Source organism: Odocoileus virginianus, chromosome 2 (assembly GCF_023699985.2).
Source record: "Odocoileus virginianus isolate 20LAN1187 ecotype Illinois chromosome 2, Ovbor_1.2, whole genome shotgun sequence".
Taxonomy (NCBI): domain Eukaryota; kingdom Metazoa; phylum Chordata; class Mammalia; order Artiodactyla; family Cervidae; genus Odocoileus; species Odocoileus virginianus.
In genome coordinates, this window is record NC_069675.1 from 99,391,588 (window position 1) to 99,416,017 (window position 24,430).

At 59.2% G+C, this 24,430-nt stretch overlaps 1 protein-coding gene across 1 annotated transcript in view; it reads left to right on the top strand.

Moving 5' to 3' along the window:
- Nucleotides 1–4,826: 4,826 nt before the first annotated feature.
- The window catches only part of ADAMTS13 (ADAM metallopeptidase with thrombospondin type 1 motif 13), a 31,730-nt gene continuing 12,126 nt past the window's right edge, over nucleotides 4,827–24,430 (top strand). The window contains exons 1-18 of the mRNA XM_070455733.1: nucleotides 4,827–5,008; nucleotides 5,362–5,416; nucleotides 9,238–9,377; nucleotides 11,472–11,555; nucleotides 12,055–12,179; nucleotides 12,299–12,445; nucleotides 14,276–14,422; nucleotides 14,684–14,846; nucleotides 15,589–15,693; nucleotides 16,456–16,607; nucleotides 16,693–16,756; nucleotides 19,187–19,316; nucleotides 19,765–19,913; nucleotides 20,230–20,350; nucleotides 20,800–20,880; nucleotides 21,674–21,855; nucleotides 23,824–23,959; nucleotides 24,041–24,170. Coding sequence (XP_070311834.1) covers nucleotides 4,931–5,008; nucleotides 5,362–5,416; nucleotides 9,238–9,377; nucleotides 11,472–11,555; nucleotides 12,055–12,179; nucleotides 12,299–12,445; nucleotides 14,276–14,422; nucleotides 14,684–14,846; nucleotides 15,589–15,693; nucleotides 16,456–16,607; nucleotides 16,693–16,756; nucleotides 19,187–19,316; nucleotides 19,765–19,913; nucleotides 20,230–20,350; nucleotides 20,800–20,880; nucleotides 21,674–21,855; nucleotides 23,824–23,959; nucleotides 24,041–24,170 — 2,189 coding nt within the window. The 5' untranslated portion in view covers nucleotides 4,827–4,930. The remainder of the gene's footprint in view (nucleotides 5,009–5,361; nucleotides 5,417–9,237; nucleotides 9,378–11,471; nucleotides 11,556–12,054; nucleotides 12,180–12,298; nucleotides 12,446–14,275; nucleotides 14,423–14,683; nucleotides 14,847–15,588; nucleotides 15,694–16,455; nucleotides 16,608–16,692; nucleotides 16,757–19,186; nucleotides 19,317–19,764; nucleotides 19,914–20,229; nucleotides 20,351–20,799; nucleotides 20,881–21,673; nucleotides 21,856–23,823; nucleotides 23,960–24,040; nucleotides 24,171–24,430) is intronic.

Consider the following 24,430-nt stretch of genomic DNA (forward strand, 5'->3'; position numbering starts at 1 on the left):
GAGCCAGACAGCAAATTCCCGTTGGCTCTCTATTTTCCATATGGTGATGTAAGTTTCCATATTACTCTCTCCACACATCTCACCCTCTCCTCCCCCCTCCCCATGTCCATAAGTCTATTCTCTATGGCTGTTTCTCCGTTGCTGCCCTGCAAATAAATCATTCAGAACCATTTTTATAGATTCTGTATATGTGTGTTAGAGTACAATATTTATCTTTCTCTTTCTGACTCACTGCACCTGTTTAATAGGTTCTAGGTTCATCCCCTGCATCAGAACTGACTCAAATGTGTTCCTTTTTATGGCTGGGTAGTATTCCGTTGTGTGTATGCACCACAATTTCTTTATCCATTCATCTGTCGATGGGCATCTAGGTTACTTCCATGTTCTGGCTGTTGTAGACAGCGCTGCAATGAGCAGTGGGGTACGTGTATGTTTTTAATCTTAGTTTTTTGAATGTTGGATTTCGAGTCATCTTTTTCACTCTCTTCACTCACCTTCATCAACAGGTGCTTTAGTTCCTCATGTTTTCTGCTGTTAGAATGGTATATCATCTGTGTATCTGAGCTTGTTGATGTTTCTCCCAGCAATCTTGATTCCAGGTTGTGACTCATCCAGCCCAGCATTTTCCATGATGTACTCTGCATGTAAGTTAAATTAGCAGGGTGACAATATACAGCCTTGTTGTACTCCTTTCCCGATTTTGACCCAGTCCATTGTTTCATGTCTGGTTCTAACTGTTGCTTCTTGTCTTGCATACCAGTTTCTCAGGAGGCAGGTCAGGTGGCCTGGTATTCTCATCTCTTTACAGATTTTCCACAGTTTTTTGTGGCCCACACAGTCAAAGACTGTAGTGTAGTCAATAAAGCAGAACTCTCTTGCTTTTTCAATGATCCAGCAGATGTTGGCAATTTGATCTCTGGTTTCTCTGCCTCTTCGAAACTCAGCTTGAACATCTGGAGTTCTCAGTTCACGTATTGCTGAAGCCTAGCTTGAGAGATTTTGAGTTTTACCTTGCTAGTGTGTGAGATAAGTGCAATTGTGTGGTAGTTTGAGCATTCTTTGGCATTGCCTTTCTTTGGGATTGGAATGAAAACTGACCTTTTCTAGTCCTGTGGCCACTGCTGAGTTTTCCAAATTTGTTGGCATATTGAGTGCAGCACTTTCACAGCATCCTCTTTTACCATTTGAAATAGCTCAACTGGAATTCATCACCTCCACTAGATTTGTTCATAGTGATGCTTCCTAAGGCCCACTTGACTTTGCATTCCAGGATGTCTGGTTCTAGGTGAGTGATCACACCATCGTGGTTATCTGGGTCATTAAGACCTTATTTACAGAACTTTCATACAGTGGAAGTGAGAAATAGATTTAAGGGACTAGATCTGACAGACAGAGAGACTGATGAACTATGGACAGAGGTTCGTGACGTTGTACAGGAGACAGGGATCAAGACCATCCCTGTGAAAAAGAAATGCAAAAAGGCAAAATGGTTGTCTGAGGAGGCCTTACAAATAGCTGTGAAAAGAAGAGAAGTGAAAAGCAAAGGAGAAAAGGAAAGATACACCCATTTGAATACAGAGTTCCAGAGAATAGCAAAGAGAGATAAGAAAGCCTTCCTCAGTGATCAGTGCAAAGAAAGAGGAAAACAATAGAATGGGAAAGACTAGAGATCTCTTCAAGAAAATTAGAGATACCAAGGGAATATTTCATGCAAAGATGGGCTCAATAAAGGACAGAAATGGTATGGACTTAACAGAAGCAGAAGATATTAAGAAGAGGTGGCAAGAATACACAGAACTACACAAAAAAGACCCAGTTAATCATGATGGTGTGATCACTCACCTAGACCCAGACATCCTGGAGTGAGAAGTCAAGTGGGTCTTAGGAAGCATCACTGCAAACAAAGCTAGTAGAGGTGGTGGAATTCCAGTTGAGCTATTTCAAATCCTAAAAGATGATGCTGTGAAAGTGCTGCACTCAATATGCCAACAAATTTGGAAAACTCACTAGTGGCCACAGGACTAGAAAAGGTCCATTTTCATTCCAATCCCAAAGAAAGGCAATGCCAAAGAATGCTCTAACTACCGCACAATTGCACTCATCTCACACGCTACTAAAGTAATGCTCAAAATTCTCCAAGCCAGGCTTCAGCAATACGTGAACCATGAACTTTCAGATGTTCAAGCTGGTTTTAGAAAAGGCAGAGGAACCAGAGATCAAATTGCCAACATCCACTGGATCATTGAAAAAGCAAGAGAGTTCCAGAAAAACATCTATTTCTGCTTTATTGACTATGCCAAAGCCTTTGACTGTGTGGATCACAACAGACTGTGGAAAATTCTGAAAGAGATGGGAATACCAGAGAAACCTGTATGCAGGTCAGGAAGCAACAGTTAGAACTGGACATGGAACAACAGACTGGTTCCAAATAGGAAAAGGAGTACGTCAAGGCTGTATACTGTCACCCTACTTATTTAACTTATATGCAGAGTACATCATGAGAAACGCTGGGCTGGATGAAGCACAAGCTGGAATCAAGATTGCCAGGAGAAATATCAATAACTTCAAATATACAGATGACACCACCCTTATGGCAGAAAGTGAATAAGAACTAAAGAGCCTCTTGATGAAAGTGAAAGAAGAGAGTGAAAAAGTTGGCTTAAAGCTCAACATTCAGAAAACTAAGATCATGGCATCCAGTCCCATCACTTCCTGGCAAATAGACGGGGAAACAGTGGAAACAGTGGCTGACTTTATTTTTTGGGACTCCAAAATCAGTGCAGATGGTGACTGCAGCCATGAAATTAAAAGACGCTTATTCCTTGGACGGAAAGTTATGAGCAACCTAGACAGCATATTCAAAAGCAGAGACATTAATTTGTCAACAAAGATCTGCCTAGGCAAGGCTGTGGTTTTTCTAGGAGTCATGTATGGATGTGAGAGTTGGACTACAACGAAAGCTGAGTGCTGAAGAATTGATGCTTTGAACTGTGGTGTTGGAGAAGACTCTTGAGAGTCCCTTGGACTGCAAGGAGATCCAACCAGTTCATCCTAAAGGAGATCAGTCCTGGGTGTTCATTGGAAGGACTGATGCTGAAGCTGAAACTCCAATACTTTGGCCTCCTGATGGGAAGAACTGACTCATTGGAAAAGACCCTGATGCTGGGAAAGATTGAAGGCAGGAGGAGAAGGGATGACAGAGGATGAGATGGTTGGATGGCATCACCGACTCAATGGACATGAGTTTGAGTAAACTCCGGGAGTTTGTGATGAACAGGGAGGCCTGGCATGCTGTGGTCGATGGGGTCTCAAAGAGTCAGACTACCGAGTGAATGAACTGAACTGAAGACCTTTTTTGTATAGTTATTCTGTGTATTTTTGTCACCTCTTCTTAATTTCTTCTGCTTTTGTTAGGTCCTTGCTGTTTGTGTTGTTTATTGAGCCCATCTTTGCATGAAATGTCCCCTTGGTAGCTCATTTTCTTGAGATCTCTAGTCTTTCCCATTTTACCGTTTTCTTTTATTACTTTGCATTGTTCACTTAAGAAGGCTTTCTTATCTCTCCTTGCTCTTCTCTGGAACTCTGCATTCATTTGGATAGATTTTTCCCTTTCTCCCTTGCCTTTTGCTTCTCTTTTCTCAGCTATCTGTAAGACATCCTTGGACAACCACTTTGCCTTCTTGCATTTACTGTCACCCTTACACCAGGAAAAGAAAAAAATTCATCGTTTATCTGAAATTCAAATTCCGTTGCTGTCCTGACGTTTTTTTTTTTTCTAAATGTGGCACCCCTTGTGGGGGAAGGGGTATTTAGATGGTGTCTTAAGGAAGGTGGCGTTTTAGCTGAAACTGGACCGGGAAGCCCAGAGGTGAGAGGGAGGAGCAGAACTCTGGATCTGTTTGAGGGATGGACGGCAAGCTGGGGGGTGGGGGGGTTGCATGTAGTTAGAGTCTGCGAGCACAGGGGGAGGGCTGGGGAGGCAGGCAGAGGCTGGCAGGGGCCAGATCGCGAATCACAAGGCCTGGAGGCTAGGGGCGCACGTGGTCCTCAGGGCAGGGCTGGGGCCTGAGGACGTGGCATGGACCGGGGAGGGGCGAGCTGAGGGGCCAGGTGGGGAGCCTGGTCCAGAACCCCAGCCCAGGTTGGTGAGATGGTTGGAGGAGCTCCCTGTGTCAGTTTGGGTCTCGGGATGCACTCCCAGAGATGGAGTCAGGCGTGCGCACCACCCACTGGGGTGGGATGCCCATGGCAGATAAAGGGGGGAGGCTCAGACCACTCCTGACGCCTGTGATGGGAAGCAGACCGGCCCAGATGGATGGGTAGGTGCCCCCAGTGTAGTGGGACTCAGAGGGGCTGAGGTGGACATGGACTGGGGCGGGGGTGGGGACCCCCCTCCCGGGGTGGGGACCCCCCCTCCCTCGTTAGCCTCCAGCTCAGCCGGGGAAGGCGTCCTGGAGGCGGGAGGGAGTGGGGCACACGTTCCCGAGAACCTCCCAGGGGGCCTGTGGGCCCGGTGTCCCTAGCCTGGTGCTGTGAGCCGCCGCCGCCGCCGCCGCCGCCGGGTGCAGACACAGGCCAGGCAGTGGCCGAGAGGGAGGGAATGAGATGCGGACGGGCGCGCAGAGACAGGTCAGGGAAAGCAGGGTGTCCCTAGGGGCGCAGCAGTCACACCGCTGGGAGGTGAATCCCACTGACCCCCCCACCCCCGATCCCCGACCCCAGCCCGGTGTTCCAGGGGCAGGCCGGGTGGCAGTCCTCTGGGTCAGGGCCCAGCCCCGCGCACGCACGGCCAGGAGGAGCCAGCAGGCCGTCCTGTCCCCCCGGCGCCAGCCCTGGGAGGAAGCTCCCTCGAGTAAACCCAACCTCCTGGCCCAGCCCCGCGGCCCGCCTGCCCGGCGCTCCAGGATTCCCGCAGATCATCGCAGGCAGCATGGCGCCCTCCGCACGGGGGACCCTCACTTCTGCGATCTTCCTCCTGAGCTGCTGGGCGCTCCCTGATCCCCGGCAGGTGGGTGGGCCCGTGGGGCTGCGGTGCTGGGGGAGCCCGGGAGCTGGGAATCCAGACTCTTCTGGGGCTGAGGGCTGGGTTCCCTGGGGGGCGAGGGTGTGCCCAACAGCGCTTGGGCAGAGGGGGAGGAAGTCTGAACTCGGGGATCAGGGGACAAATTGGGCTCCCTGGAGATGGAGTTGGCCTCAGTGCTGTGTGCGCGAGGGTGAGGGGCGGACGCCGTCCACGCCGGGCTGAGGGGCTTGTCCCCCCTCCATCCAGGGCCCCTCTCTCCCGCTCAGCTTCCTCCTTGTCTTGCCCGGCCCCCACCTCCCCTCCCTGTGCCCCCTCACTCCTGACAGCAGTTTCTGCAGGTCCTGGAGCCAGGGGACGTGACCTCTTTCTTTGGCCCCGACGCTGCCTTTGAAGGTACGCTCCCTGGTGGCCCCCTTGCAACGGGGGTTTCTCAGGGCCCACGGCGGTGGGGGTGGGGGGAGGCAGGGGCATCTCACCATTGAATCAGGGGGCCGGCTCTTTGGAGGCTCTGCTGGGAGGAAGTCACAGGCGCCGCTGTCGCTCTTAATTAATTCTGGTCCTCTCTGCCAAGTTGATAAAGACTGGTCACGGTGTTCCGGGCGAGCTGGGGTTCTGACCCTGGGATTCTATTCAGTATCTCGAGGCAACAGTCACTCATTAGCGGGTCTCTTCCGCCCCCAAGCCTTGCCTGGGCCGACCGGCTCAGGAAGTCTTACGGGTTTCTGGCCAGGATGTAAACATTTATGTTTTCTGTGAGAAGCAAGATGGGCACTGGGTCGCACTCTGGCCAGAGACTTTTCCTGTTCTTCCTGGGCCGTGACTGTGGGCATCTCTGTGGTGCCAGCCCCCTTTCCGATGAGGACCACTGGGGACTTTGATCCAGAGGCTGATGGGGATCAGGGGCAGGGCGGGCGAGTGGTCGGGGGGGCAGAGAGTGAGGGGTGTCTGCTCGTGACTGCTCTGGGATCGGGGTCGGGTGCCTGGCGCCGGGCTGGTGGGCCAGTGGGGACCCCTAAGAGGACCCGGACAGCCGAGCAGGGGTGAGCGTGGGGCCTCCTGTCTCCCGCAGTGCCCCCATTCGACGTGGCCCCCCGGCCTGCGTCTGCGAGCACAAGGACAAGGGTGGGCCAGCGGGGCTGCCCTGCAGGGCCCCACACTGCTCCCTAGCAGCCCTGGGCCGGCTCTTCTCCTTCCGCTGCCGGCCTGAGCTGGGCCTGCTGGCCGCCTCCTTCACCAGCTAGCACGTGGTCAGTGCCTCCCTGCGGCTGCTGAGGGGGCCTCCCCACCCCTGCCTCACGGGAGGCCGGGCCCTGCTGCCCCCGGAGGCAGCAGCCAGGCTCACCTACTACTCGGGCCTCGTGGTGAGTGGGCGCCCGGGCTGGCTGGGGGGACACCATGGGGCAAACGTGTCCCCCAGCCCCCAGATGCAAGAGCAAGACCGCTTGGATCTTAGCCAGACTCTGACCCAGTTGAGGCCCTGCTCCTCGGAGGCTCAGAGACGCCGCTGAGTTCCCTCGGGCCACCCAGCGAGCAGGGGAGAGATCTGAGTGCAGGCCGGGGCACGGGGAACGGAACGAGCATGGGCTTTGCAGTCAGAGCTGAGTTCAGGCTCAGCTGTGCCCCTTCGTGCAGCTGACCCGCGGCCAGCCCCTCCGCTCAACCTGTGTTGTCTCTGAGGCGTGGTGAAGGCGGCACCGGCCTCCTGGGGGCTGTGGGGACTGGTGTCGTGCATTGTCATGAAGTGTCCCTCAGTGAGCAGAGCCGCTGATATCACTACACCCCCCCGCCCCCTGCCCCCCGCCGCCAGGTTCCCGGGCTGGGCGGTCCAGCCTGGGCCGAGACAGCGGGCACTCGCGGTCCCCCTGGTGACAGGCAGCGCTGTCCATTAGCGCAGGCCTAGCGCAGCCCTTGAGACGCCTTCCCTCCTTGCCCGTGGTCTTCACCAGGCCCTGCGGCCTGGGGTCTGAAGCCTGAGCACATGACGGGGAACGGGTACCTTGCCGTGGGGGCTGGCGGCAGGTGGCAGTCAGCGGGTGCAGCCCCAGAGGGCACGGGCCCCCCGCTGTCCCCCACAGATGGGCTCTTGGGCCTTGGACTGGGGGAGGAGTCCTGGGGAGACCCAGGGCCAGCCCGTGCCTGGTGCTGGGACGGCCCAGCGAGGCCCTTCCCTGAATGGGCAGGAGAAGGGCTGGTAGACCAGAAGGCTGTCTGTCCTCCAGGAGGGTGATGTCCTGCTGGGTGCAGACAGGTTCTACATCCAGCCATAGAGGAGGCAGCACTGGGCGCTGGTGCATCCCTGGGGGGAGCACAGCCCCACCTGATCCACAGGCCCACCCCCGGGGGCCCCACCACTGCAGGTACAGCTCCTGGAAGGAGGAGGGGGCTGTGGGCAGGGTCGGCTCTAGGGGAGGGACCAGCTCTCCTGATGCCTGGGGTTGTGCGGAACGGCCGAGCTCCACGCACCACCTTCGTGAGCATGCGGGGTGTGCCAACCCAGGGGAGTGTATGGCCACCAGCCCTGCCCTCAGACCATCTGCTCAGCGGACACGTAGACCTCCTGCCTCTGAACAGCCGTTCACCGTCTGCAAAGCGCGTTCACTGGCGTGGGCCTTGGAGCCTTGGGCCCTAGGTCAGAGGTCACTGGTAGTTCCCACGCTGCAGATGGGAACCCAGAGGCCCAAAGATGAGAAGTGGCCGCTGCAAGCCTACGCAACAGCTGCTGGGCACAGCCAGGGCGGGAGTTGGCCCTGTCGCCCCCAGGCCTGCTCATGCCTTCCCCAGGCTGCATCTGCTGCAAGCAGCGTGGGGTCCTGGGCTTTTCTTACCATCCCGGGGTGACCTCGTTCTCCAGTGTGCCCACCGTGGGGCTTTGGGGTGACCAGAAGAACGTAGAATCCACACCGTAGCTGACTCCTGGGTCTTGCACTGCCCTGCATGCCCGGTCAGCCCAGAGGAGGGGAATGAAGTATCTCCACCCGAGACAGCTGTCCTCCCAAGACCTGGCCACCTCTTTCCTGTGAGCCGGCCAAGCCGTCTGTTCTAACAGTCACAGCGTGAGTGACGTGTGAGAGCTTGGGACCGCCCACTCTCTGCCCGAGGAGGGCAGAGATGTCCTAACTCAGTCAGTGCCTGTCCGAGGGCACAAAACCACGGGCGCTGAGAAGCCAGCTCTAGGAGGGCCAGTGTGGAACTGCTCACTCAGCCCTGCAGACAGCCTTACAGCTAGCAAAGGAGGGGAGGGGAGGCGTAAGTCAGGAGCTTGGGGTTAGTATATACACACTACTATATATAAAATGGTATAGTGGTAAAGAATCAGCCTGCCAGTGCAGGAGATGCAAGAGACTTGGGTTCTATCCCTGGGTTGGGAAGATCTCCTGGAGGAGGAAATGGCAACTCATTCCAGTATGCTTGCCTGGAAAATCTCATGGACAGAGGAACCTGGCAGGCTGCAGTCTGTGGGGTTGCGAAGGGTCAGACATGACTGAATACACACACACACACACGCACACTAGATAAACAGGGTCCTATTTAGAGCACAGGGAACTCTACTCAACTGCTAATTTTTTTTGTAATAACCTAAAAGGGAAAAGAATCTGAAAAAGGACACATACACATGTGTGTGTGTTTATAAATGGGCTTCCCAGGTGGTGCAGTGCTGAAGAATCCCCCCGCCAAGCAGGACACTCCAGTTCGATCACTGGGTTGGGAAGATCCCCTGGAGGAGGGCATAGCAACCCACTCCTGTGATCTTGCCTGGAGAATGCCATGGACGGGGAGCCTGGCAGGCTACAGTCCGTGGGGCTGCAGAGTCAGGCAAGGCTTAACAACTGAGCGTGCACACACACGCTCACACACGCACTTAACTGCGTCACCGTGGGGTGCACCTGAAACTAACACATTGTAAGTTACTATACGTCAGTTAATTAACTAACTGAAAAAATGCTTAGCAAATTAATGATTAAAAAAGAACTAGGCTCACTCAGTCTCCCTGTGCCAGAGGCAGCCCCCCGCGAGAAAGCTGAGGCCGGGGCCCGCCAGCTCCCCCTCCCCACAGTGGATGGCACAGGGGGGCTTCCCACCACCGCGTCTCCGAGCCCGGGAGCCCAGGGGGCGGCGAGGCCTGGCCATGGGGGGCCCTGAGGTCAGCTGACCAGAGCCCCGTTTCACCCGCTTTCCGGGACCCTGGCTCTCAGCCCTGCCCACTCCTTCTCCAGGCCGCCCCGCTGCCCCTCGCCTCCGGAGACGGGCTGCCGGGGATGTCCTGAACCTGGAGCTGCTGGTGGCCGCGGGTCCCGACGTCCACCAGGCCCACGGGGAGGACACAGAGCGCTACGTGCTCACCAACCTCAACATGGTGAGAGCTTGCGGGGCAGCGGGCGCTGCGGGCAGTGCTGACCGGGGGTGAGCTCGGGGGTGGTCTCGGGGGCCTGGGGGGCAGCGGGCGCTGTGGGCAGTGCTGACCGGGGGCGGGCTCGAGGGCGTGGGGGGCAGCGGGCGCTGTGGGCAGTGCTGACCGGGGGCGGGCTCGGGGGCCTGGGGGACAGCGGCGGTCCTTGGAGACCACCGCTGGCCCGTCCATGGGAGCCTGTGGACACAGTGTCCCACACCCGGGCTTGTGCACAATGTCCGTGGGCTGGCTTATCTTGTGGGTCGAACTCGGTGTAAGCCTGAGGCTGGGGTCACATTTGAGGCTCAGGGTCCTGGGGTGGGGAGAGGTGTGATCTGTTCTTTTCCCTTCCTCAGCTGGGGAGTACAACCTCCAGCCTCTTGCTTCTGGGTCCCTGTGCTCCGGGACCCTCAAGCCTGGCCTCTCCCCCAATGTCCCTTTGACCTGGGGGCACCTCAGCTCACATTGCCTAGTAGTGGGGCGCCCTTCTTGCAGACACCCCCGTGTGGGACGGGCTCCCTTTCACTTGACTTCTGGGTTAACAGTGGGGGCAGGACGCACAGCTCCCACTGACTATTATCTCGGAGACAAAGAGGCAGCATAGAAACAGGTGGCCCAAAGCTGGTGATGACATTCCCGCTGGGGCTGGGCCACGCCGGAGCGCATTTGCTTGTAAATACACAGAAACACACGTGTTCTCGGCAGCCAGGTACGTTCCCACAAACCTCAGGAGACCAGTACCCCTGGCGGCAGCACCAGGGCCCGAGCTGCTCCCCTGCTGAGTGGGCCCTGGAGGGCGGGCGGCCTCAGAAGGTGGGGTCCTTGGCACCACCGTGTTCCCAGCCTCAGGTGTGCCCGGCTGTCTTGGACCAAAGGAAAGGATTCTCCCACTCTCAGAGCCCCAGGCCCTCCGAGCCCTCTCTTCTCTCAGATGTTCTCTGGGGTTCCCACCCTGCATGGAGGCTGGGTCCCAGGGGTCATACCCCTGGGGTCCCGACCCCCAGAGAAGCTGGCTCAAGTCCAGGACAAGCCAGCTCGGGTTTCCACCTGCCAGCCCCAGAGCTGAAACGTATTCCCTCTAAGTCACTTGAAAGCTCTGTTTTCAAGCTTTGGGCGGGGCGGGGTGGGGGGCCCTCCACCTTGAATATACTGAAATATGATAATCAAACCATACTCCCTCTGGCCATTCAACGTGTTTTATGAGGCCCAGTGATGGTCAGGTGGTAGACTGCAGACTGGCTCCTTCCCAGATGGTGCTGGTCGTGGTAGCAGTCAGCGTCATGCCGGGCACCCACCTGTGCCGACTGCATAGTTACTAAGTCTGCCAACAGCTATGGATGTGTTTCTCTGCCTCTTATAGAGGAGGGAATCGGGGCCCTGAGGTTAGTTAACAGGATCCTGAGGACACAGGTAGGTAGGGGGAGAGCCTGGCTCAGACTGAGGTCAGCCGAGGCCAGTGGCGGCCACATCCTCTCTGCCGGACTCCACGTCTCTAGAGGACGAGCTCGTGTGAATAGCCGCCGTGCAAGTTGACAGCCGGCATCTCGGCAGATGCACTGGAAGAGCTGGGAACCGGGTTTAGTAGGGCTCAGCCGCTCAGTCGTGTCCAACTCTTTGCGACCCCCTGGACTGTAGCCCACTAGGCTCCTCTGCTCATGGAATTTTCCAGGCAAGAATACTGGAGTGGGTTGCCATCTCTTTCTCTAGCGGATCTTCCTGACCCTAGGATTGAACCCAGGTCTCTGGCATCGCAGGCAGACTCTCTACTGTCTGAACCACCAGGGAATCCTGTGTTTGAAGGAACATTCTAGATGGATGGCAGTTATTCGCATCCTGTGGTTCCGGGGGTCTCTATGTTGGCTGGCCTTCCTAAGCCGTGAGCAGAGGGAGGGCCAGAGGACTGACTGTCCCTCTGGCTGGCTCCCAGCTGGAGGGCTAGCACCTCCGGTTCCCGCCACGCTGATGGAGCACCCTCTCCAGGCAGCCCACCCCCGCCCCTGGATCCCTGAAGTTGGCCACGCCTGCCCTCACGTGTCACCTCTCCTGCCCGCCCTTCCGCAGGGGTCAGAGCTGCTGAGGGATCCATCCCTGGGGGCTCAGTTCCGAGTTCACCTGGTGAAGATGGTCATCCTCACCCAGCTTGAGGTAGGTGCTGAGCCGGGAGCCCTGTCCCTGGGAAACCTGTTTCTGCAGTCTTTAACCTCCGTCCATAAGATCTGCTGGAGAAGGGATAGGCTACCCACTCCAGGATTCTTGGGCTTCCCTGGTAACTCAGCCGGTAAAGAATCCACCTGCAATGCGGGAGACCTGGGTTCGATCCCTGGGTTGGGAAGATCCCCTGGAGAAGGGAAAGGCCACCCACTCCAGTATTCTGGTCTGGAGAGTTCCATGGACTGTATAGTCCACGGGGTCGCAGACACGAGTGACGTGCACTTCACTTCGCCAGTGGATGCACAGCAGGGGGGATGTTCTCCTGTCCGCTGGCCCTGGCCCCGAGCTCCAGCTCTGCCCTGCTGGGCCTCGGGCCCCTCCTCTGTGCCCTGGGATGGTGGTATCATCGTCATGAGGATGGAGGCTGCAGCGGCAGTCAGCACCCTGCTTGGGGTGGAGCCCCTAAATATGTGCTCTGTTACCGGCCTCTCAGGATGCTCCGAAGATCACAGCCAACATCACCGCGTCACTGCTGAGCGTCTGTGAGTGGAGCAGGACGGTCAACCCCGAGGACGACACAGACCCTGCGCATGCTGACCTGGTCCTGTACATCACCAGGTAGCCGAGACCCCCGTGGCCTGCCAGCCTGCCCAGGAGTCACTCCTGTTCCCTGCCAAGGTGGCCTGCTGGCGGGCAGGCACCTCAGTGCCCCCGGGTGTCTGTTCTCTCCTCCTGAGGTTTGACCTGGAATTGCCCGATGGTAACCGGCAGGTTCGGGGGGTCACCCAGCTGGGGGGCGCCTGCTCCTCCTCCTGGAGCTGCCTTATCACTGAGGATACCGGCTTCGACCTGGGGCTCACCATCGCCCATGAGATTGGGCACAGGTAAGGGGCCCCATGCCCTGGCCCCAAGCTCCAGGCAAGGATGTGACCTGGGGCCCCCAGGAGGGGAGGTCATGACTGGCGGTGGTCCCAGGAAGAGCTAGGTGGGAGGAGCCGCTACTCTTGACCCCACTGGACTCAGGAGGGTGAGGGGCAAGGGCTGGGAAACCTGATATTTCTTCATTACCGAATAATTAAAACAAAACATTTTTCCCCCCCAAAAATATAAGCAAAACAAACTTAGGAGTTAAAAAGTGATTATTGTAGGAAACTCATGTAAAGGAAAACAAGGCTGTAAAAATCATCCCAAATCCCACCACTTAGAGAAAACATCCATCTTTTCTTTACACACACACATACATCATTTTTATCCACAAAATTGGAATTATGCTGTACGTTGGTTAACTGCCTTTTAAAAAATTTTTTCCACGTAACCATTTTTTTATTAATTATCTCTGGCTGCGCTGGGTCTTCATTGCTCCTCTCAGGCGTGCTCTCCTTTCTACGAGTGGGGGCTCCCCTCCAGCCGGGGCGCGCGGGCTCCTCGCTGCGGCGGCTTCTCGCTGCAGCAGCTTCTTGCAGCGGCGCGCAGGCTCTGGGGGTCGTGGGCGTCAGTAGTTGTGGTGTACACGCTTAGTTGCTCCGAGGCGTGTGGGATCTTCCTGGACCAGGGATTGAACCTATGTCCCCTGAATCGGCAGGTGGATTCCTAGTCACTGGACCACCAGGGAAGCCAAGTTAACTGCCTTTTTATGTAAGAATACATCCCAAAGATTTCTCTCAAAAGTCTTTTTACAATGTGTGTTGACTTTTTTGGTATGCACGTATTTTACCTAATCCATTCCCTAGTGTTATATACTTAGATTACTTTCAGACTTTTCCTCGTGTGACTGTTACACGTTCTTTGGGTGACTCTGCTCCTCTGTGCTGTTTACCAAGCGTGGAGGGCATCTTGCTCTTTTGACTTCTAGTCTTTTCATTACGAAAGCAAATATCTGCTTTCTGTGAAAATTCAAATAGTACCGGAGACTCCTAAAGTGAAAAGTGAGTGTCTAACTTCCTCGCCCGCTGGCCCCCACGCCCACACTCTGCCTGTTAGCCCCCTGCGAGCGCAGAGAGTTCCCACCCCCACCTCCAGGACAAGGCTGGGCTCCTACCCACAGCTGCCACTTTTACCCTAGCTCTCTGTCTCTGTCTGACTTCTTCCCCCACCCAGCCATTACAATTCCTCCATCTATCTTTTTTGTAAAAAATATTTATTCATTTATTTGGTTGCATGGGGTCTTAGTTGCCCTCCCCTACCCCCCCCCCCCCCATGTGCAATCTCAGTTCCCTGGTGCTGGGATTCAACCCTCCACTGCATTGGAAAATGAATAATTCTCAACCACTGGACCGCCAGGGAAGTCCCTCCTCCATCTATCTTGTTTGGAGAAACAAACAGGAATTGCAAACCATTGCCTTCCATTGGGAGCAGAAATCCTGGCCAGAGGCTCACCTCTCCACTTCTCCAGAATGCGGTGTTTTTGCAGTGTTCACCCCACCGATCCACCCCTGGGGTGTCAAGAAGGCGAACAGCAGCAGGGCCTCAACGGCCCTCCCTGGAGCGCCATCCTCCCAGATTTCAAACCCGGTGAAGAGTGTGGCCTTTAGATGTGTATCGGCTAAAAGAGGCCAGGGTTACCTGGCCGGCCCAGCGCTCCCTCCCTCGGTGGGGGAACGGAGGCTGGGTGCTCCCCCCGGGTTTAGCAGGTGGCCGGGCGGGCGAGCCTGCGGGAGTCGAGGGTCGGGGGTTACCCCGGGTCAAGACCGCCCTCAGAGCTGCTTCCTCCGCAGCTTCGGCCTGGAGCACGACGGCGTGCCAGGCAGCGGCTGCGGGCCCAGCGGGCACGTGATGGCCGCGGACGGCGCGGCGCCCGCCCTCGCCCTCGGGGGCCCGGCGTGGTCCCCCTGCAGCCGCCGGCAGCTGCTGAGTCTGCTCAGGTAGCCACGCCCCCGCCCCGCCCCTTGCTATGCCCCCATCCTCCGCCCCGGCCCCAGCCCTCCCGCGGCCCTCCGCCCGGTGTCCCCTCCCGTCGCCACCCCCACCCCCTCACCCCTGTCCACCTCTTCTTGGGCTCGCAGCCCGTCGGGGGGGGGGTACCCCTCCGTCTCGGCTTCCCTCGCCCTCACCTCCGGTGCCCACTCCTCCATCCCGCCCCCTCCCGGGGCCCACCCCCGGCCTGAACCGCGGCCTTGTCGCAGCGCAGGCCGGGCGCGCTGCGTGTGGGACCCTCCGGGGCCGCGGTCCGGGCCCGCGGGGCGGCCTCTGGAGGCGCAGCCCGGCCTCTACTACGGCGCGGACGAGCAGTGTCGGATCGCCTTCGGCCCTACGGCAGTCGCTTGCACCTTCCGCGGGGAGCACCTGGTGAGTCTGGCCGTGGGGGTCGCGGCCCACCACCCGCCCCTCCGCACCAGGGCCTCCCCCTGCCCGCTCATGCCCCCACCGCCCTTCTCCGCCCTTCTGCCCACTGGCCCAGACCCTCAGGTGCCCCTAGAAGTTCTCAATTTCTGAACAAGGGCCCTCACCTTTTCCTTCTGAGGAAGCCCCACAAATTATGTAGAGCTGGCTCTGATAGAGCCCCTGCGCCCATGGACCTTGATCCTGCGCAGGTGGTTACCAATGGGAGCTGGAGGGCTTCCTGGAGGAAGTGACCTCCAAGCTGACCCTCACAAGCAGGAGTCCGGGGTGGGGAAGCTACCCTAAAGACAGATTTCCTCTCAGGGCTGCACAGGACTTGCAGGCACTTTTGCTTCTGTGAGTCCCTTCCTGCTTACAAACTACTTGGAATTACAGCTTAGTGTTTTTGTAAAATATGTGATATTACAGGTGTTGTTATAAACACAAATATATTCATGCTATATATTAGGACATTCTATTTGGTCTAAAAGACCATCTTTTTTCCTTCCGATTTTAAAAGAAATGAAGACACTTTTGTGGGCCCCGGCCAGTGTTCCTGTTCCCGATAAAGGGGTCAGCCAGGGCCCCCTCCACTGCCCGGGGTGCTGGCTGTGTCACTGTCCTGTGGTCTGGGAGGGACCGGTGCGGCTGGACACGGACCCCACAGGCCCTGGGGGCCCCTCAACTGCCCGTGTGTCCCCCCTCTTAGGACATGTGCCAGGCTCTCTCCTGCCACACAGACCCCCTGGACCCAAGCAGCTGTAGCCGCCTACTTATTCCTCTCCTGGACGGGACAGAGTGTGGCGTGGGGAAGGTCAGCGGGGAGTGGAGGAGCATGTGCAAGTGTGTGTGTGTGTGTGTGTGTGTGTGCGCTCACATGTGCTCACCCAGACCTGCACCCTGCAGCCCTCCTCTGGGGGTGGAGACAGCAGGACCTCAGTAAATGGGGGCAGAGGGCCCTGGTGCTGTCCTGGGTGCCCTGGCCAGGAGAGGTGGGGAGCCCAGTGCTCACCCCACCCCCGCTGCTGGTGGCTTTATTCCAGGTTTACGGGACCCTTGCGACTCTGCTGGAGCAGGCGGGGGTCCAGGGCCCACCTCTTGACCTCCTCACTGCCCCCAGGGAGCGCAGTGTACTTGGGATGGCTGCTCCTGGGCCCACTGTGGTGGCCTGCGGACAGGGATGTGTTGTCACCAGCCTCACAGTGGGCACACGCCTCCATGTGCCCTGCCGTGGTCACCTGTCCTCCAGCTCCTGGCGCGTGCCCTCTGCCTTGTGTGGTCAGAACTTCCCTGCAGTCCCCGCACTGTGGGCTGCTGTAGACTGTCCTCTGTTTAGCATTGGCTCCTGAGCAGTATGGAGGTTGCAAGCATGTGTGTGTGTGTGTGTGTGTGTATGAGGGGGTATCCTGTGGGTGCAGGCATGCCCTGGGTGTGGAGTGCCTATGGGTGTGGGGGGTCCTGGGTGTAGGGTACCTGTGGGCATAGGATGCTCTGAGTGTGCGGTACGTGTGAGTGTGGGTGCCTGTGGGTGTGGGATGCCCTGGGTGCAAAACGCGGTCCCATCCTTCTCTTGCAGTGGTGCTCCAAGGGTCACTGCCGCTCGCTGGCGGAGCTGGCCCCCGTGGGGGTGGTGCACGGGCACTGGTCAGGCTGGGGGCCCGCCAGTCCTTGCTCCCGCTCCTGCGGAGGTGGCGTGGTCACCAGGAGGCGGCGGTGCAACAACCCCAGGTACTGCGTGGAGGTGGCTGCTCCGTGCGCCCAGGCTCGGGGCCCTGGGTCACGTCTCACCCCGTTGTCTTGTGGGCATTTTCAGGCCTGCCTTTGGGGGGCGCGCGTGCGTAGGTGCTGACCTCCAGGCTGAGATGTGCAACACTCAGGTAGGCCTGCTTCCCTGGGCAGGGGAGGGGCTGCGGTCGGAGGCGGCACTGGCCTGGAAGAGCCCAAGGGTCAGGATGGCTGTGATTTGGGCCAGGGCACTTTCGAGAGCAAAAGTGGTTTTATTAATACCTGCTCCTGATAGTTCAGTTGGTAAAGAATCTGCCTGCAATGCAGGAGATCCCGGTTTGATTCCTGGGTTGGGAAGATCTGCTGGAGAAGGGATAGGCTACCCACTCCAGTATTCTTGGGCTTTCCTTGTGGCTCAGCTGGTAAAGAATCCGCGTGCAATGCAGGAGTTCACAGTTCGTTCCCTGGGTTGGGAAGATCCCCTGGAGAAGGGAAAGGCTACCCACTCCAGTATTCTGGCCTGGAGAATTCCATGGACTGTATAGTCCAGGGGTTGCAAAGTCAGAAACAACTGAGCGACTTTCACTTTCTGGACCACAGCGCACAACCCAGGCCTGTCTGACCACTGAAAGCAGCACCCCCCCCCAAGTGTCCCCCTGCTTACCCGGATTCCACTGCCCTGGACTGAGAACACCCCTCCTTCCTGCAGCCGAGCCGGATACTGGGAGAGCATGGGTGATTCATTTAGTTATGAGTTCAGGTGACTTGCACACCCATAAAGTCAGCCATGTGAAATCTTGCGGTTCGGTGTTATCTTCACAACACCATGCGACCACCACCTTTTTCTAGTTCCAAACAGTTCCCGTCACCCCAGAGCAAAACCCCAGCCCATTAAGCAGTCACTCCGATGCTGCCTCCCCCCGGCCCCTGCCAGTCACCAGTCCACTTTCTATCTCTGGGGGTTTACCTGCGCTGGACATCTCATATAAGGGGAATCATACAACGTGTGGCTCTCTGCATCTGGCATCTTCCACTCGGTGCGTGGCATTTTCACGTGTAGCAAGTATTTGAACTCCACTCTTCGTGTCTGAATAACCTTCCATTGGATGGATGGACCGCATTTTGCTCACCCGTTCATCCGCTGTCCATTTGTTGAGGCATTTGTACTGTTTCCATCTTTGGTTGTTTCCACTTGGACTGTTTCCATCTTTTGTTGAATAGTGCTGCTATGAATATGTGTGTACGTGGACTTTTTTGAGTACCAGCTTTTCACTCTTTGGGGTGTATACCTAAAAGCGGAATTGCTGGATCACGTGATAATTCTACATTTAGCTCCTTGAGAACCTCCAAGCCATTTCCTGTGGCAGCTGAGCCGTTTGGCCTTCCCACCAGGAATGTGCGAGGGTTCCGCTAACTCCACATCCCCTCCAGCACTTACCTGTGTTTCCCTTGTGGCCGTCATAGAGGGTGTGGAGGGCTAGGGAGATTCCTCCGGCCTTGACCTAAGATCTGTACGTGGTGAGAACTTCCCTGCCCGGAGTCCCCAGGCGGACTCAGCAGGCCCACTCTGATTCTTTTCCTCAGACTCCAGTGCAGAGCAGGTCAGGACACCAGCCCGCCTCGGCATCCAGCTTCTTGTACAGAGGCCCTTTGCTCTCGACTCCTGTGACTTTTCCAATACTGATACCTGCACAGACATAGTTCAGTTCAGTTCAGCTCAGTTGCTCAGTCGTGTCTGACTCTTTGCGACGCCATGGACTGCAGCACACCAGGCCTCCCTGTCCATCACCAACTCCCAGAGTTTACCCAGACTCATGTCCATTGAGTCAGTGATGCCATCCAACCATCTCATCCTCTGTAGTCCCCTTCTCCTCCTGCCCTCAATCTTTCCCAGCATCAGGGTCTTTTCCAATGAGTCAGTTCTTCGCATCAGGTGGCCAAAGTACTGGAGTTTCAGCTTCAGCATCAGTCCTTCCGATGAACACCCAGGACTGATCTCCTTTGGGATGGACGGGTTGGATCTCCTTGCTTCACCAGACCCATGACAGCCAAATAAACAAACCATGTCATTGATTAAAAAGGAGTGATAGTAACACTGAAAGTGCAGGCGCGATGATCTCCTTGCAGTCTAAGGGACTCTCAAGAGTCTTCTCCTGCACCACAGTTCAAAAGCATCAATTCTTTGGTACTCAGCTTTCTTTATAGTCCAACCCTCACATCCTCACATGACCACTGGAGAAACCGCAGCTCTGACTAGACGTTGCGCAGACATGGTAGACGCACACAAACGGGGCCTCCCTTCTGCGGAGCTCTCTGCCTACTTTCTCTCCTCTTCATTGCCAGGGGCAGGCCCTGCCCCGTGCCTTCCCAGATTCTTGGAGAATCCTCCTGCAGCAGAGGGAGGCTCTCGACACCCCCAGTGTCCAGGGCAGGGAACCGAGGTGCAGCCAGGAGCCAGGCTCAAGCCCGCGTCTTCATCCTCGCGCTGCAGGGGCTGTTGCTGTCTCCCGGGGGCGAGGGTTCCCTCCCGGAGCCCCTGGCCCCGGCCCCTCGTGTGCCCATCCTCCGCCTCCTCCATGCAGGCCTGTGAGAAGACCCAGCTGGAGTTCATGTCCGAGCAGTGCGCGCAGACTGACGGCGAGCCTCTGCGCCTCTCCCCGGGGGGCAGCGCCGCCTTCTACCGCTGGGGGGCCGCGGAGCAGTACAGCGAAGGTGGGCCTGGGTGGGGGCCAGGCCCGAGACCCCGGGTGGGGGAGTCCCTGGGGGAGGCCCAGCGTCACTCTGATGCCGTTGGGAGCGGGCCCGGGCTCTGCATCCCACTGAGCATCCCACCCGCCCTGGCTCAGCCCCTGGCCGGCCAGTCAGCCCTGACCTCTCCTCCCTGAGTCTCTGTCTGTAAAACGGAGAAAAGAGGCATAGCGTGATGCCAGAGAAACACCTGCCTCATAAGTCGGCACACTCATCACACGGTGATGCAATTACTGCCTTGGGAGGCGGGGCGGGTGGGAAATAAAGCCCACCCCAACCCCAAATGCAAAGAGCACAGTGAGATGGTGCTTGGGGGGCAGCGAGAGCCCACTTGGATCCGGCTTGGCAGAGTCTCTGTCCCCGGCTCCCCGCACCCGCCCACCGGGCTTCTGGTTCTTCTGCTTCTCCCCAGGGAACGCCTTGTGCAGGCACGTGTGCCGGGCCGTTGGCGAGAGCTTCATGGTGCGGCGTGGGGACCGTTTTCTGGACGGCACGCGCTGTGTGCCGGGCGACCCTCAGGAGGACGGGGCCCTGAGCCTGTGCGTGTCGGGCAGCTGCAGGGTAGGCGTGCGCGCGGCGGAGGTGCCCTCCTACCCTCTGTGGCCCCGAGGGCTCTCCCCGGAGAAGCCAGGGCACGAAGGGGCCTTCGCGGGGGTCAGGTCTGGGCGTGCGGCCCCCATGGAGCCGCAGCAGCGTCTGTGCTGGGTGGCGCTGGGGAACAGGCCGAGCCTGGAGCCAAGAGCCTTGCCGTGACCTGGGGCAAGTCATCTAAGCTCACCTCCCACACCAGAAATGGCAAAACAGCCGGTTTGGTTGTATGGACCTCAAAGCCCAGCCCTGTCCGACGACACCTCACCTGCCGCTCTCCTCTGCACAGACGTTCGGCTGTGACGGCAGGATGGACTCCGGGCAGGTGCGGGACAGGTGCCAGGTGTGCGGCGGGGACAATAGCACGTGCCGGCCGCAGAACGGCTCCTTCACGGCCGGCAGGGCCAGAGGTAGGGCCTCCCCGGGGGCGAAGGGCCGGCTCCCCCCAGCCTCCAAGAAGACGCGCCAGCCCAGAGCCCGGGTGCCGGCTGCCTGGATGGTGGGGCCGCGTGCTGGCTCGGTCCTGGGCCCTCTCAGCGGGTCTCAGCCTCCCCAGGAGGCTCAGGCCGGTGATGAGGTGGCCCATCACTCACCGTTGCTCTCAGCACCTGTGACGCAGGAGGAGCACAGACATGGGAAGCCTGTGGTGGGCTGTTCTCTCCTCTCCCGCCGGAGGCATCTGAGCATGGGGATGCTATGCTTGGGACAATCCTTGACTTTGATCTATTTCTGCAAGAAGTCAGGTCTCGTGCAAAGTCAGTCGAGGAGCTGAGTCCCAGCTCCCTCGGGCGCTACCGTTTCCTCCCTCTGACTGTGACCTCAGCGGCCTGAGACCACCCCCACCTCTGCTTCCTCCTAGAGTACGTCACATTCCTGACCGTCGCCCCCAACCTGACTAGCATCTACGTCGTCAACCGCAGGCCCCTCTTCACACACCTGGGTGAGCTGGCCACACCGTGAAGTGTGCGGGCACCGCCCAAGGCGTCCTCACTTCCGACGCCACCTGCAAGTCTGAGGGTCCCGCCAGTGCCCTCTGTTGGGGGCTCACCGGGTGGACCCCGAGAACTCTGAGCGCTGTTGCCCTCACGGTTACGGCTTACTCCAAGGGACAGCTGAAGGGAGAGGTGCCTAGGGTGGCGGCGGGGAGCGCCTGTGTCCAGCCTCGAGAGCAGCCACACCGCGGTGCCCTGCCTCCCTGGGCGCTCTGGGGAGCTCACTGCCCGGGTGTCTATGTCGACGAGGTGCGGGGACTGACTGATCACGGTCTCAGTCTCCCATTTGGCTCAGGCTTGCTGACTCACAGCCCCCACCGTAAATCACGTATCTGAGCTTTCACCCTAAACACAGATGGATCTCTGTGTGAGGCCGGCCTCTTTATACCGTGGGTTTTTATGCCCAGAGGGTGCCCTTTGAATCTGGGTTGGGGTGCTCACCCTGAGGTCCTTGTACCTGCACTCGGTGAGGGAGCAGGTCTACAGCGCTCCCCGGGTTCCGGGAAGATGTGGGGAAGCCTCCCTCGGTCAGACCCCTGTGCGTCTCGGAGCGGAGCATGGGGTACCAGAAAGGTCTGCTCCCCGGGAGGGCGCGGGGCCCTGGGGTGGGCGTGGCAGGTGGAGCCCTGGAGGTTGCATCCTGTCGGCCCAGTTGTCCTCTCTCCCTGAACAGGGCCATCTGTGGGGGGGGCGGTTCTGGCTCGGGGGGCCCTGTGCTGCTGACGGCCCCTGCCCCCACAGCAGTGAGGGTGCGTGGGCGCTACGCCGTGGCCGGAAACGGCAGCATCTCCGCCAGCACCAGCTACCCCTCCGCCCTGGAGGACAGCCGCGTGGAGTACAGGCTGAGCCTGAGTGAGGACCGGCTGCCCCGCCGGGAGGAGATCCGCATCCCGGGCCCCACCCGCGGCGACGTGGAGATCCAGGTGACCGCAGGGCCTCCCCGGCTGTCGGCCTGCCCACCGGCTCAGACCCTCACCCGCTCCTTCAGCAGCCGCTGGGGGCTGGCGTCCCGGGGCTCAGAGCCCACCGGGGCCCCCGGAGTCCTGAGAGTGGCTCGGGGGAGAGCCCTGCAGAGGGGCCGGGGGCTTCCCGGGAGGAGGCCGTGCAGCTGAGGTCCGGGAGGGCGAGCTGAGGCTGCGGGCGAGCAGGCGGGGAGAGGGACCCGGGCCTGCAGTGGAGGGGCGCTCAGGGGCGGGAGGAAGGGGGCCCTCCAGTGAGGAGGCTGCTGGAGGGCTGGGCAGACCTCGAGGGGCCGTGCTGGCCATGTGAGGGGCCCAGGCTTCCTCCTGGGGGCCTGGGGAGCTGCCGGGTGGGGGGCCTGGGCAGGTGCAGTGGGGACTGGGCCATGTCGGACCTGCCGACGGAGGGCGTGGGTCTCCAGACAGCCGGAGAGGCCGGGCCGATGCCTATGGGGTCTGTCGTCCCTACAGGACGAGCAGAGGCAGCCCAAGAACAGGGAGCAGGGTGACCTGGGGTCAAGAGCCCGGCTGGGGGCTCAGCCCGGAGCTCAGCTCTGGCTCCGCAGAAACTTGGGGCAAATACTTAACTTTTCCGAGCCTCAGGTTCCCCCATCTGCAAACCGAAATTGATCACCCCTAAATAAAGTAATTGTGAAGATTCATCTTTTTTTTCCCAAAATACTGCACAGTAAGTGCTTGGCAGAGCGTTCGCGCCCCCCATGTGCACACGGCTGGCAATCCTGCCTCCTAGGGTCATGGGCGGCCGGGGTGGGGGGGTGGACGCGTGCGTGCGCCAGGCAGTGCTGGCCGCAGGCCCCGCCCGCGGCAGCTCAGCGTGGATGTGGGTCTTGCTGTCTGTCTGGGGCAGGCGGAGCCCAGGCTGTGTCTGCATGGGTCCTTCCCGCTGGGACCCAGCCTGCGGGCGGCCCCCTGTGAGCTTTGCTGAGGAGGGTGCTCAGAGGGCTGGACAGAAAGCAGTGGAGGCTGAAATAGCCCCAGAGAACCTCTGGGGATGGTCCGCATCTTGACAGCCCCTGACTGGGTCTAGCAGCCCACCCCCTGCTCCCACAGCTGGGGAGACAGCTGGGGCTCCCCCAAGAAGGCCAGGCCAGAGCGAGCCCCTGGGAGCAGCTAACCCCTTCCCTGCCTCCCCATGAGTCCTGTCTAGTTCACCCCCTCCCCGCCCCCAGGAGCCTACTTCCAAATGCTGGCTGTTGAGCAGTTCTGTTGGCATCCTTTGTGGTGCGGATAGAAACACAGATTCGCAGGCCCTGTTCGGGGCCTCTGACCCAGGACCTGTTGTTGATGGATGGCGGGGGTGGTGTGTGTGCTGAGAACATGCACGTTAGCAGAGGGCTGTGGTGGGTGGGGGCAGGTGCTGGGACCCAGGGGCCTCCTCCTGGCCTCCGCCTGCCAGGCTGGCCCCTCCCGGGACCCAGGGACCTTCCTGCAGTACAGACAAGCCCAGCCTCCCTGCTGGACCCTCTTCCTTAACCCCCTGTGTCCTCAGGGCCAAGCCCAGACTGCCAGCTCCCCGCCACCCCGCCAGAGCCCCAGATCCAGCCCGTTCTTGCCCTCCCCGGGGCCGCACTCATGCCGCAGAAGCCAGAGCTGTGGGCTTCTCACCCCAGGCTGGGCCTGGAAGGCCCTTTCCGCGGCCTCCTGCCAGCTGTCCACCCTGCTCAGCCTCCTCGGGGCCCTTCTCTGCACTCCCTGGCCCCCTGGGCACATCCCTGTCTCTGTACCTGCCTGCAACCCACCCTTTCCAGCCTCCATGAGCTCCCGGAGCCGGGGGCAGTGTCCTGGCTGTGACGTGTGGCCTGCACTCAGCATCAGTGGGGGCTTGCTGAGTGAAAGAACGTAAGGGGGAGGAAGGCAGGGTGGAAGGCTTCCTGAAGGAGGTGGCCGTGACAGCCCCTGCTCTCCATGCAGGTTTACAGGCGCTACGGCGAGGAGTACGGCAGCGCCGCCCGCCCGGACATCACCTTCACCTACTTCCAGCCAGAGCAGCGGCAGGCCTGGGCGTGGGCCCCGGTGCGGGGGCCCTGCTCCGTGAGCTGCGGGGCAGGTGGGGCCCAGGGCGGGGCTCGCCTGGAAGCCTGGCGTGCCTCCCCGTGGAGGTGTCCCAGCCCGCCCCGTTCCCCTCCAGGGCTGCGCCAGGTGACCTACAGCTGTCGGGACCAGGCCAGGAGCGAGTGGGTGGAGGCTGCCCGCTGTGCGGGGAGCCGGCCCCCGGCGACGTGGTCAGAGACCTGCGCACCCGAGCCCTGCCCCCCGCAGTGAGTGCTGGCCGCGGCCCCCCCGGGGGTGGGGGTGGCTCGGGGGCCCTCATGGCACAGCTGGCAGGGCCTGGGCATGTCCTTGATCAGCCCTGGCAGTGTCCCCAGGTGGCAGGTGAGGACAGTGAGACTCTGGCAGACCCGGGTGGCTGGTCAGCCTGGTGGGACCTGCTGCCCCCATCTATGGGCAGCTCGCTCCCTCGCTGAGCTCAGGCGCCCACCGCACGGAGAGAGGACCGCTGCCTGGGAGGGTTGTGGCA